Here is a 13,208-nt window from a genome sequence, read left to right as displayed (position 1 = left end):
TTTCTGGGCCCAGATTGTCTCTGACCGAAGGGTCTGAGATTTGCAGTTTATTGTGATGCAGACTCTGGCCGCTAATAGTAGGAGGTGCGGCATATGGGGGATTCGCGTCTACCTGCCTTCCTGCCCTTCCAGACCAAATAGCACCAACCTTGGGTCACACTCGTGTGCCACCCCATCCACCTTTCTGATCCACGCCAGAACCTCTTTTCAAAATGCCTGAGCTTTCGTGCAGGTCCACCACATGTGCCAATAGTCTGCTGGGGCACCACATTCCCTCCAGCATTGAGGGCTCATTTGTTTGAACATTTTAGAGTCTTCTGGGATCATATTGCCACCTGTGCAGCAATTTTATTCTGAGTAGCTTATATTGCGCTGAAATGGAGGTCTTGTGTGCCGATTTGCACCTTTGCACCCATAAGTAGTCATTCAACATGGGGCCCAGATCAGCCTCCCATCTTTTTTTGAGGGCACCAAACCTGTTTCCTTGCTTGCTTAGTAGGAACCTGTATAGTCGAGAGATGAGGCCCTTCATCGAAAGGGTTTCACTTAAGATTTTTTCCAGTGACGTGAGGTCCCTTTGCAGTTTCTCCTTCCATTTTGGGGCTGTTAGGATTCCCCTTATCTGTAGGAACAAGAACACCCCTATGGGTTTAAATTGCAGGCCTATTTCCAGATCCTGGATAGTTATGCATCCGTCAGCTTTTACCATCTGCCCCATCCTTTCCAGACCTACTTCATATAATTTCTGGAAACATTGTGGATCCTGGATCTCATTTCTAATGGGGGCGGCCCATATGTAACTCATGGGGATGGCCACGTCATGAGGCCTTTCGTTTCTCCTTTGTTCCACCACAATTTCAGGAGTGATCCTAGCGTGAAATGGCGGGTTACTTTGGTTTGGAATGCTGATTTCAGAGCCCGCAGCCATTCTCCAAACGTTAGTGGCCGTAGCAGGTGGTTTTCGATTGAAACCCATTGTTTGTGTTTGTCTCCTCTTAGATGTGGCACCAAGGCCCTGATTTGGGCTGCTCGATAATATGTGTAGAAGTCTGGGAGCCCTGTTCCACCTTCTTCCTTAGGCTGTGTTAAGCTGCTGTAGGCTATTCGCTACTTTTTCCCCTGCCATAGGAATTTTTGGAGTCTGGCTTTCAAATCTAGGAAGTGGCTTCCTGGATTGTCAATTGCGAGCATCTGGTACTGGTATGGGACCTTGGGGAGAATTACCATTTGTATAGCATTAGGAGCCATGATACTGCTAGGTCCATTGATAGTTCCAACATAAGCAGTGGGACGTTTGCCTTGTATAAGTCTTTCATCCTTCTTGTAACATTGATACCTAAGTATTTTAATTTCTGCTCCATTACTGGTATTCCCCATGTGTTTGGGATTTTTACACCTGGGTGATGTGGCGCATTTTAGGGAAAGAGCGTGGACTTCTCAGCATTGACTTTCAGCCCTGCCCATTTGCCGAATTCTCATATAGTCCTTAGCACTTTAGGTATTGAGGTCTGGAGTTCTGCCAGGTAAAGGAGCATGTCGTCGGCGAACATGGCCAGTTTATACTCTGTCACCAACCCTGATCCCTTCTATTGTTCTATCATTTCTGAGTGGCTCTATGGATAGGGCATAGAGGAGTGACGAGAGTGGGCACCCCTGCCTGGTTCCCCTTGACATGCCAAATTCTTCTGAGAGTTTGCCGTTCACCGCCACTCTTACCTTTGGGGCTTTTTATATTACTTGGATCCTGTTTATGAATCGCTCTTCAAAGCCCATGTTTCTAAGTGTGGCCCAAAGAAATCCCCACTCCACCCGATCAAGCGCTTTCTCCGAGTCCAGACTAAGCAGCGCCTGATCCCCATCCCGCCCCTCGGAGTGCTCCATTATGTCAAGTGTCTTACGCATAGCATCCGCCCCTTGCCTGCCTTTTATAAAGCCCACCTGGTCCGGATGGATCATACGAGGCATATTATCTTCCATACGTGAGGATAAGACCCTTGCATACATTTTCATGTCCGTGTTTAACAGTGATATCGTACGATAAGATTTACAGCATGCATGATCTTTTCCAGCTTTTGGGATTACCACAGTGTGCGCTATTGTAAACAATGGCGGGGCCTGACCTGATTCTTGAATATGATTGAATAGTTTGGCTAGTTGTGGAGCAAGGGTGTCTGCAAATTTCTTGTAGAAACCCATGCTATAACCATCTTCTCCTGGTGCCCCTACTGGCGGAGCATCTTTATTGCCGCTTTTATTTCTTCGGGGAATATGGGTGATTCAAGGAGAGACTGCTTTGATCACGATAGGTGTGTTAGTCCCACCCTGTCGATGTCATCTTGCATCTCTTTTTCTGCCCTGCCGCCCTCGGTGGTGTATAGGCCTTTGTTATATTAGGTAAACTGGCTAGCTATCTCCTCTGGGGCTGTTACCCAACCCCCTTCCTCCGCTTTAATTCTCTCAACCCATCTCTCGGCTCTTTCAGCTCGTAGTCTGGTTCCTAGCAGCTTATCCGCCTTGTCGCCCTTTATGTAGAACATCGGCTTTAGTAATTTGAATTTTTGCACTTTGTTCCCCATCCCCAGTGCTTTTAGCTCTTCCCTTTTTTGTTTAAGAGTTTCTAGGTGTTCCTTATGGTAAGACCCCTGGTGGTCTAGTCTTTCTTCTAGGCGCAAGATTTCATTCCCCAATTTCTCCTCCTGCAACCTCTGTTCCCTTTTCTGCCTTGCCCCTTCCCTCATCAGGAGACCCCTCCACACTGCTTTCCCTGCTTCCCATACTGTTGTGATCCCTACCTCACCATTGTCATTAATATGAAAGTATTCCTCCATTGAGGCCTTGAGTTCCCATGCAAAGAGTTTGTCTCGACACAGGAATTCGTTACATTGCAACTTGGAGTTTCGGTTGCCCAGCCCCTCCATATCTAGTGTTGCAATCACCATGTCGTGGTCCGACCAGCTGATAGGGCGGATTGCGCTGTCCCTAATTCTGGGGCGGGATTCCCTATTGACCAACAAATAGTCAATTCTAGTGAACATTTCATGGATGCTGGACCTGAATGTATATCCCTTCTTGTCTGGGTTCATTGTTCTCCAGACATCTTCAAGAATCTGCTACCCTCCTCCTTTGAGTGGTCCTTTGTTTCCACCCTTATCGTTTACCTGTCCATTTGCGGGTCAACCCACGTGTTAAAGTCCCCCAATATCACTGTGGGGCCTTTACTCTTTCCTGTGATTGTGGCAAGGGCCTCCCCATTGAACGCCCTTGACCTTGGTTGGGCATATAAACCCCCACAAATGTGTTCTGGGTACCTTCCCATTCTCCCAGAACTAGTACGAGCCTGCCTCCCATCGAGGCTTGTACCACAGGGTTTGTTATTCTGATTTGCTTATGCAGTATCAGGCCTACCCCCCCTTTTTTATGATCTGGTGAGGCCCAATATGTTTGTCCCACTCCCCTCCCTCTCAATGGTTTCTCTTCCCCTGCTTTAAACCTGGTCTCTTGGATAACGAGAACGTCGAGGGCACTCTTTCAAATTCCCTCACCATCAGTGACCTTTGGTGGGGGAAGTTTACCCCCTCGACATTAAGCGTGCCCACCTTCAATGTTGCACTCCCTGGGCCTGATCTTGAGATCCCTTCCATTCCTTCATTAGGCCCCCTCTCTCTTGTCTGCCCCTGCTCTGTTCGCCCATTTGCCTTGCATGAAACTCTGCTTGCTGTACCTCTTTTACCTCTCTTCACGTCTGTGTACCCCCTCCCCCCTCTTGTAACTGTTAACATAACTGAACCAACAAACTGGACCACAATCGTTTTAACTGCCCTAGGTCCTTGGGGTTGAGACGCCCTCTTAAAACTGAGGGTCACTAGGTTTTTGAGCTCACCCCTCACTGGGGGATCCCTTAAGTAATCCCTTTCCTTGTCTTCACTACCCTGTGTGGTTTCATGGCACGTGTTTCCGGCCTCCCCTTTCACTATTCAGGGTGGTTTTGTAGGTGGCTGGGGTCCCAGTTTAATTTATTTTCTTCCCGCCTTGCATCTCTTTCGCCTCTGGGGCAGCCCTTCCGTGTTCTGTGATCTTGGCAAGTGGACTTTGTGGGTTCCCGATGGACCTCTGGTGTCAGCTGACTCTGTCAGGTGTTTCAACACTTGCTTTTCTTCCTCAGGTGTGGTAACTCTATAGTCTTCTCCTTTAATTTAAAAAAATCACTGCAAAGGGGTAGCCCCATCTATACCGGATGCCCTGTTCAGTGAGCCAATGTGGTGAGTGGCCTGCCGTCCCTCCTACGTCCCAGTGTGAAGCTTGACAGGTCCTGGAATATCTTTATCTTTGAGCCGTTGAACTCAAAGTCCTGTGCTTGCTTTGCATTGAGGAGAATTTCTGATTTCTCTTTGTAACAGAGAAATTTCATGACTATTGAGCGAGGTCCTCCTCCGAATGCTCTTCCTCCTCTATGGGCTCTCTCGATTTGCACCGTTTGGCCTCCCTCCCCCTCGAATAGTAGATTAATTATTTCTTGCACTGATTATGTTGCAGGTTTTGTATTTTTTCTTCCATTTTCTCCACTTTCTCTCTTATTTCCGAAATGGAGGTTTGAATGTCGGATCAAAGAGCCCTAATCTCTGCCATAATCCCTGCTTCCCTGCAATGTCCTCTTTCGTGGAAGTGTAGCTAATTTTGGAGGTCTCTTTGGAGGAGATCTCTGCTTTGTGGGTCTCTTCCCTCCTGTATTGCAGCAGCCTGTCCAGGCTTCTTGATAGGAGGGCCCCTGCTCTGCTTCTTTCCCCTTCCGCTGCCCTTATGATGGTGTCGAGAAGGGCTCCCCCTGGGAACTCTGGTCTGTTTTCCAGCCTTGTGTTCTGTCCAATTTCTGCTATTCTCTGTTGGGGCAGGCGTTGACAATTCCTTGTGTGCCCTTTTATGGGGGATTTTGTGCAAGGTTCCTTGTCTCTGTTGTCCCAGGCTTCTTCTCGTGGGGTAAGTGGTGGTGCAGGCCTTTCATTTTATTTTCCTCAGCGGGGGGTCCTGAGTGCTACTTTTATCCCTTGTTTGCCCCTTTGGTTTCCCTTGAAATTCACAGCTTCTCTGGACGCCCTGTGGTGTTTACGGTGTCTTTACAGCCCCCTCCCTCCCCAGGGCCATCCAGTCTCAGTGGGATTACTGCTCTATTATTTTACTGTCCTGACTAGGCAGCTCCCTGCTGTCCGGGCGAGCACTTTGCTTTTCAGCGTTCTAAGGAGGTAGGGGGTGGGGGAGGGGGTCACCAGTCTGGGTTGCTCTGCTCTTCGGGCAGCTGATCTTTAATCCACGGTGAGGTTCGCCCACTTCTTATGCCTGTAACGTGCAGACCCTCCCCAGTCTCGCAGCACAGATCATCTTTGCACCACTGCTTCCCTCAGGTCATAGCGGGGCCGCAGCGGGCGCTCTACATTGCTGAGGCTGCCTCCCCCTTCCCTCTCTGACAGTCTCCTTATCCCTCTGCACTGCGTGGGTGGGGCGCCTCTCACCTCTTGTCAGCCGCTTCGGTTTCTCTGGTCCACGGCGCCAGCCTCCCTCTGAGGTGTTTCTGCTTTGGTCTCCATCTGGGGCATCTACTCTCACCAGGGCTGCAGGGCTTCCGATGCTGGGCCCCTGCTCCGGGCTGTTATATCACCTTCTCCCTCGGATCGGAGCGTCTGGCGGTGATTTGTGCACAATTATGGGCCGATGGCCATCTGGCTGTACCTTGGCTCCTTGCTGTGGACCCCCGACGTGTGCAGTCCGCCTCCTCCTGGCTTCCTCTTCTCTTCTCTGATGGCTCAGGCTCGATCGTGTGAGCTGCCACTATGTTATCTTATCGGACCCCCGGCGCTGGGGTCGGGGTTGCTTTCCTTTACCCGATACAGAGCCTCTGCAGCGCTCTCAGCAGCCGCACTTATCCTTAGCTTGTTTGGCGCCTTTTACAGTACGGCCGACATGATCTGCACACGGTGGGGATGGTCATCTCTTTCTTACACCGATTTCTCCTTTGTTTGACAGAGTGCTCAGGGTGCCTCTGCTTTCTCCTGCTTCTCAACAGTTAGGGCTTTTGTTTTTTTGTTGACTTTGGTCCGGGATTGTCCTCTCTTATCTGTTGTCCCAGCTGAGAGAGGAGCCGAGCTTCAGGCAGCCATTCCCTTCTGCGCCCCCTCAAATTCTTCCCTTTTGAATTTATTTATGACAGATTACCTCAGGACATCACTGACCTGCTACAAGATTGGAACCAGGAAATTGCAGGGCAGAATGTGCCCCTCTGTGTCCAAGATACCGAAACACATATCCCCCTGGCACATTCCGTAATTAAACAAAATCTACAGAAAGTCCAGGAAAACTAAAAAGATTTCCTTTAGGTGATAGCCTCCAAATGCTCCTATTAACAGCTGATAAAAAAACTACTGGCTAGTGTCATGCACCTTACAAGATTGCAGAAGTGCTTGAAGACCTACATTATCAAGTCCAACAAGAACATTGCATCAAACCCTCAAATGTTTATCTTGTCAACTGTCTGAAAGCGTGAAAGAAATACTTAGAGGTACCAATCAGAATCCTTATGGGATGTACTGTTTACCATAGTTTTGCCTACATGGTTGGGGAGGATGGTTTCAAAAGATCTGAAACCCACTCATGAATCTGATCTATGGGACTTCCTACTTCACTTGCAAGATCTCTTCATCAAACCAGGTATGGCCCACACGTTCACACACTGAATCTATACTTCACCTGGCAAAGCTGAAAGGTTGAGTCCATATGGATTATCAGAAGTCAAACTGAGAATTAAGATTTTAAACTTCAAAATCATTAAACCGTCACTGAGCCATTGGTATTGCCCGATTCACCTGGTGAGGAAGCCAAGCAGGATCTGTATTAACCACTGGAAAGTAAATGATATCCCTGGGCTGAACACACAGCCAGTGCTTTGCATAAATCCCTCTCTTCCTCCACCAGCAGTACTGCGTTAATGTATAAAATGCCAAGCCCAATTCTGGCACAATCCTGTTGTAGCGTGCTCCCCTGCCCTTGAGCTAGGTTTGCTCTATAAGCAATAAAATAAATGAAATGATTGAACAAATTGGACCAGCTCAGTACATATCAACACGGGACCTCACCAAAGCATGATGGCAGATTCCCATGCCACCAGAAGATGAGGCTAAGACTGCCTTCTCAGCGCCCAAGCATGAAGCATGAGCTGGCCAGAGTCAGCCATTTTTCCTGGACTTGTTTGTGCCACCTCTGTCTCTGCACCTCAATTGCAGTGTTTGCAATGGCATTTCAGGGCAGAGGGTCTTGTTGTAGCATGTAGGCATCTGTATTATTTTGTAGCTAAACTGGATTGGTCATTGGAATGGGGACTCCGAGGAGGCTTAGATTTGAATGATAATTCTTGAAGTTCCAGTTCCAAAATATCTGCCATTCTTAGCTGGTTTCCTTTCTTTAGCTTTCAGTGAAAAGGTCTGATTGATTTCAGATGGAGGTTGATAGATGCCCTCTTACTTTCATATGATTCTACGAGTATGAAAAGAGGTTGTTTCAGAATAGAGACATATCATAACACTCTTTGTCTCCTCGGTTTCCGTCAGATTCCTCACTGATTGGTTGCTGTTTTGGTGATCTCTGAAGCTCAGGGGCATAACACCTGGTTGTGGTCCAGGTGTTTCTTTTTGCCAGGTGCTTTTTCCATCAAATAGAGTCTGCTTGGTGAACGCTCTGCTTTACAGGAAAGAAGCACCTATACCTGGCTACCAAGAAGGCAGCATTGCACCCCTGATAGCATAGCAATGTTAAGAATGAAACAGTGTGATAAGAAACATTCTCATAAAAGAGGTCTGGAGTATATTGAAGAGCATTTCTCTTTTTCTACTCAGGGATCCGGAAATTCTGGATAGAGTCATATAGAGCCTATAGGTGGAAAATTATAGTAAACCCCTAAATGTTAAACATTAAAGAAGCACATTTACAGTGTTATTACAAATGAGTGTGTTGATTCAGTTGAGAATGAGCAGTGTCTTGACCATATTAGAGAATGTAAATCTGTTAAAGGTTGTTAGAATTATATATTAAAAATATCTAACACAAGCCATCACAAACAGTTAATGAAATTCAAGCTGGGTGAGGATCTAAGAGAGTGATACAAGGGGGTAAGACCAATGATTCCTAGAGATAAACACATGCATCAATGCTCATGGTCCATGTATGAGGACGCGTTAGAAATGCTGTATTTTTGACCTTTGCTGTGGTATCCACGAATAATAGTTGTATATCCAATCTCGAAGAACTTCATTGTAAAATCTAGGACAGCAATGATGGAGCTTTTTTATGCTGGTTAAATATCTCAAACAGTGGTCAGCAACGGCATGATTTATAGCTGCAGCATTAGAGCCTAAAAAGTATTAACAAGTGAGTAGATGTGTGGGTCTAACTTCTTTAAACCCCTATGCAGTGATGCAGGTTTGAGCGGCTACATCTTACTTTTTTAACATGACTATGAAGATATTCCACCTAGAATTGAACAGAAAAATGGTTATCAAAGTGCTGTGGGGTGCATTATGAAGGATCTAGTTATGCCTGAAGGTTGGGATGAGTGAGTTTGATTATTTAAGCAAGAATATACTTTGCGGTAAACAGTCTCTAATATGCTCATATAATTCGTCTTCATCAAGTTCTTTTGTTCTGTGAAACATTCTGATCATATTTTCTTTTAATCTTTAAGAAATGTATTTTGTAATGAGAGGATAACCTCTAGTGTCTTTCAAAAAACAATAAAAAGTATATTTCATTTAAGCTTGAGCCCCCTGATCCACGTCCCAGTTGTCAAAGTGCTTTATCAGAAGACACTGCATGAGGGCTTATACTGTCAAGTCAGTTGTCCATCTCAAATGGGGATGCTACTCATTCATACGAGTGATATAGATAAGATGTGTTTAGATAATCACCTTTGATGCTTAAAGTGTATATTTGTGTATCTTTGCATCTTCCGTTTGTATAACGACTGTGTAATTTTTTGGACTTGCTCAAAGTATGTTCTCATTTAGTTCTCGTTTACAGCTCGTTTGCACCGGTCTGACGGCCCCTGGCATAGCATCTCAACTCTGCAACGGGATGATGTATAAGTATAGTTAGATTTTTGTATGTCTGCTGGCAATATATCTTCACCAACTCTTGTAATATTTCTGCCAGTTTTCTGTACGGCCATCACCAAGCTATGCTAAACTTTTTTTCAAAACTATTTTTTTCCTTTTTTCTATCTCCATATTTTCTCACGCTTGTGTTTAATCTTTTTCTTTGCTTCAGCCACCTTTCTTTTAAGTTGGTATTCTCCCTAAAAAACATTTAAGTAAGGTTTATGTCCATTCAATATATAATGAGATTTTATTGACTCAGCCCTTTTTTTTAACATTGCTTTGCCAATGCATTGGCTCTAAGTGTTTAAAATGACCTGAGTTTAGTAATTTCAAATTTGATTGACGCCCCTCTCTATGCCCAAATATCCTTAATCTGAACATGCATAAATCAATATACATATTTCTGTTTACACTCGACAAAAAACAGTCTACCAAAATAAAAACGACCAAGCTCTTTCATATTGATAAATTTGACTGGTTTCTATTCACAAAAGGGTTTTACATATTAACCCAAAGTGTCAATTACCATTTTGTAAACAATGCATCTTTGTTTTCTTTTTTGAAAGATGGCATTTCTCCTCTGGTGTCCACTCGATTGCCAGGAATTGAATATGTTCTACTTCACACTTAACTTATTTTAAATCCTTATACTTTCTGGTCTTTCTCAGCATGCTACGAATGTATGGGATACAATAAAGCTTAATGCAAAATGTAACAATATTACAATACAAAAAACATCATTTTTTCACCTAAAACGGACTCTCACCAGGTACTTTCATGCTATTAGAAGTAAATCAGGCCTCACCATTGATAACCACCTAATTTCAATACATAGAAAACTTTAATGAAAGCATTGTTCTACTATGTGCCAAAAATGTGGCACTCACTCAAAATAGACTCTTCCGTTCTTCACTGTCCGTCTGCAGATCCTTAAAATCAACCTACTCAAATTATCCTCGATCAATGACCTTCTTCACTGCTGCCTTGCCACTTCACTTTTTGCGTCATCTATCTAGTGCTCTCTTGAACCTATTGCTAGCCTATTGTTGTTCTATGTAAAGTGCTGCCTTGTGTTGTGCTATTGCTTGGACGTGTCTTATAAATACAAAAAAACAAAGACAATACAGAGCATGGTGTAGGATCGTCCATCTAACTAGGGAAATATTGGTTCTGCTTGATACTTTGCTTCTTCTGCAGATTCTTTATTGTTGAAATACCCAAATTGCTAAACTGGAACTTTTCAATTATTTTTCACACATATCCCATGGCATTACACAAATGTTAATCTCGCTGGAACCTGAAAAAGAAACAAACTAGCCATCAGAAATAGTAATAAGGTGTGTAACCTTTTCTTCTAATGGATACTATTTAATCTGCAAATTATTTATCTCTGGAAGATTCCCCAAGCAATGCCGAAAATATTTAGATTGAGGAACCTTGAAAAGAAATAAAAAACTATTAACCACTTCCAATCATAGTGTTAACTTTAGCATTAGAGTTCGCACAGTCATTTTTAGCAAATGCATGGAGAAAAGATGAGGTCCAAGAGTGTTGAACTCCAGGTCTCTTACACTGCAAACATATCAGGTTTTCAGGATGATTCTCATTAATAATCATGAGATACATTAACATAGACTAATTCAAAAGGCATGCAAATTTATTTCATGAACATTAATGGATTTATTGTTTTTATTTATTATGCATTTGTTAGGCGCTTACACAACAAGTAACTTGTGTTTCAAAGCGCCCACAGGGCAACAGGAGGTGAACATGGGATTGAAAACAATTAATAAACTAGAGGATAAAGACAGACCTACTAGGCCTTGTGAGCTTTTAAGGTGCGCAAGTGCAGAGAGTGGAGAGGGAAGAGGGAGTGAAGGGTAAGTGCTGGACTGCACATGCTCGTGAGTTAGCGGCGGATGTAAGTGCTCAGTGTAGGAAATGCTAGGGAGCATTCAGCTGCGATAAAAAGTGCAGGCCTACAGTGGCATAGGCCATAGGGTGCCAAGGCAAGTGCTATGGGTGGGTGTAGGCTGAAGGCGATTGGGAGTGGGAGACCAGGGTCCCGAAGAACACAAAAGAGCCCTGGTCACAAATCTCAGCAACTGTGGGATTAGCAGAGGAGGAAAGTAGGGAAGGAGGAGGTGAAAAGGAAGATCTTGAGGAGCTTCCGGAATTTGAGGAAATCCGGCTCAAGACAAAGAGGAGGGGGGAGACTGTTCCATAAGGTGGAGCCAGCTGAGAAAAGAGGTTGGCCACCGACCCTCTGTTTAGTGGAGCGCTTGACACACAGAGAGTTGGTAGAGAGTATTTAGTAAGATAAAGTTGCAGATAGAGTGGTCCCCGGTCCCAGGCAGCCTAATGGATGATGCAGAGGGATATGAACATGATCTTTGCAGCAACTGGGAGCCAGTGAAGAGTTTTTAGGTCAGGAGAGATGCAGTCCCTAGGCTTGAGTTCAAGGATAAGTTTTGCTGCCCTATTCTGGATTAGCTGGAGGTGTCGTAGGGAGCAAGAGGGTAGATTAAAGAGAGGGCTCTTGCAGTAATCTAGCCTAGGGAGAACCAGAGCTCTGGTAACATTGAGGTTCTGGGGGAAAGTGAGAAAAATGAGACTTCATTTGAGAAGGAAGAGTTGAGAGTGGGATTTCTTGGCAATGTCCAGAATGTGTGGGAGGAAGGATAGAGAGGAGTCGAAGATGACTCCAACTTTTCTGGCCTCAGATGAAGAGGGAGAGCCTATAGAGGATGGCCAGAGTGAGGGGAAGAAAGAAGGGGCAGCAGTCCCAATAGGAAGGTTTCTCAGTATTGCTGGCATTGAGGCAGAGATTGTTGGAAGTGCACCAGGGCTGGATGGCAGAAAGGCCTTCCAGGATGATGGAAGTAGTAAGAGGATTTAAGGATATACAATATCCTTAAAACCAACATGTATAATGCAGCCCTCCAGCCCTGCAGTTCGACACCCAACTGCACCCTTGTAGAATGCGAATCTATCCAGAGTCGTGGATATTTGCGTATAACAATGCACAATACACACAACTATCCGTAACCATCTGTAACAGTCTGTAGAGATGCATCTACTTTCCCTAGATGCACTCAAAAAGGAATCAAAAAGTTGCCTCGCCATTCTGTTCTTGCCTGACATGGAAATGCAATGGCTAAACAACTTCTTATATCAATCCTATGCAATGTCCTCTCAGCCCCAGCTGGAAGCAGCAAAGAGCAACTTGCTAATAATTGAATTGAATTAATTATATGAAATTCAGTCACCACTTTTTGTTGAAAAGAAGGTTTTAGAGACAGTATCAACTTGTTGTCAGAGTAAACAGTATAAGGCATGTCAGGGAGCATAGCCTGTATCTCGTCTAGCCAATATTATGGACACCAAAAATGATGTTTACAAACATTTGGATTTACAACTGTGGAAAAAAGTTTCTATGTCCACCTGCCCTTGAAACCCTGGAAGTGCAAAAGACTTGTCCACAATAAAATTCTTCCTCTTGGCTCACCAGCACAGAGATTGTGCTAGGGCTTTGCTCACCGGCAATAGTCTAGCTGTGATCCAATAATATCCATTGCAATTCTCCATACCATTGCAAATACCATTGCAGCATTCTCATCCACAGCTGTGATGGTAACAACAATAAAGTCCAGGATGAAATTAGCCCAAGCCTATCCACAAATTCATTTTCTGTGATATTTATCTGAGATGGAAAGGACAGTATGTAATCACATGGTGTCTCCTAATTCCAAGAACGCTTCTTCTCGCCAACAAACCATCAAGGGTAGGGAAAGATGTGTTCTCCTGACAGAATCACATGTGCCATTGGCAACACTGCCCTGATCTTTTTTAACACCAACTGTGCCAGGCCAGATTGAGCATCAGCGCCCTCAGAAGCGAGTGTTGCAGGATTATCACAAAGTTTAAGAACATTTTGTGTGCAGTGAAGATAGGATTATGGAAATATATATCCTGCAAGTCCAGTGGAATCCTCACATTTCCCAGAAACAGAGCTCCTAGGTTTTGTGCTAATGTTGCCATTTTTACTGTCAGCATTTCTATTGTATTTGGGGT

General features: G+C 44.6%; 1 protein-coding gene across 4 annotated transcripts in view; it reads left to right on the top strand.

Moving 5' to 3' along the window:
- Nucleotides 1–13,208, top strand: part of TMOD1 (tropomodulin 1) — a 720,714-nt gene that overhangs the window by 623,969 nt on the left and 83,537 nt on the right. The window contains exon 10 of one of the 4 annotated variants that reach the window (XM_069630365.1): nt 9,058–9,116. The exons of the other annotated variants lie outside the window; for them this stretch is intronic. Within the exon in view, the coding sequence (XP_069486466.1) occupies nt 9,058–9,116 (59 nt within the window). The remainder of the gene's footprint in view (nt 1–9,057; nt 9,117–13,208) is intronic. 4 annotated transcript variants of the gene reach the window in all.

Source organism: Ambystoma mexicanum, chromosome 6q (assembly GCF_040938575.1).
Source record: "Ambystoma mexicanum isolate Mex_15411 chromosome 6q, UKY_AmexF1_1, whole genome shotgun sequence".
Lineage (NCBI taxonomy): Eukaryota > Metazoa > Chordata > Amphibia > Caudata > Ambystomatidae > Ambystoma > Ambystoma mexicanum.
The sequence above is the reverse complement of the archived record's forward strand: the minus strand, read 5'-3'. Positions and strand labels throughout refer to the sequence as shown.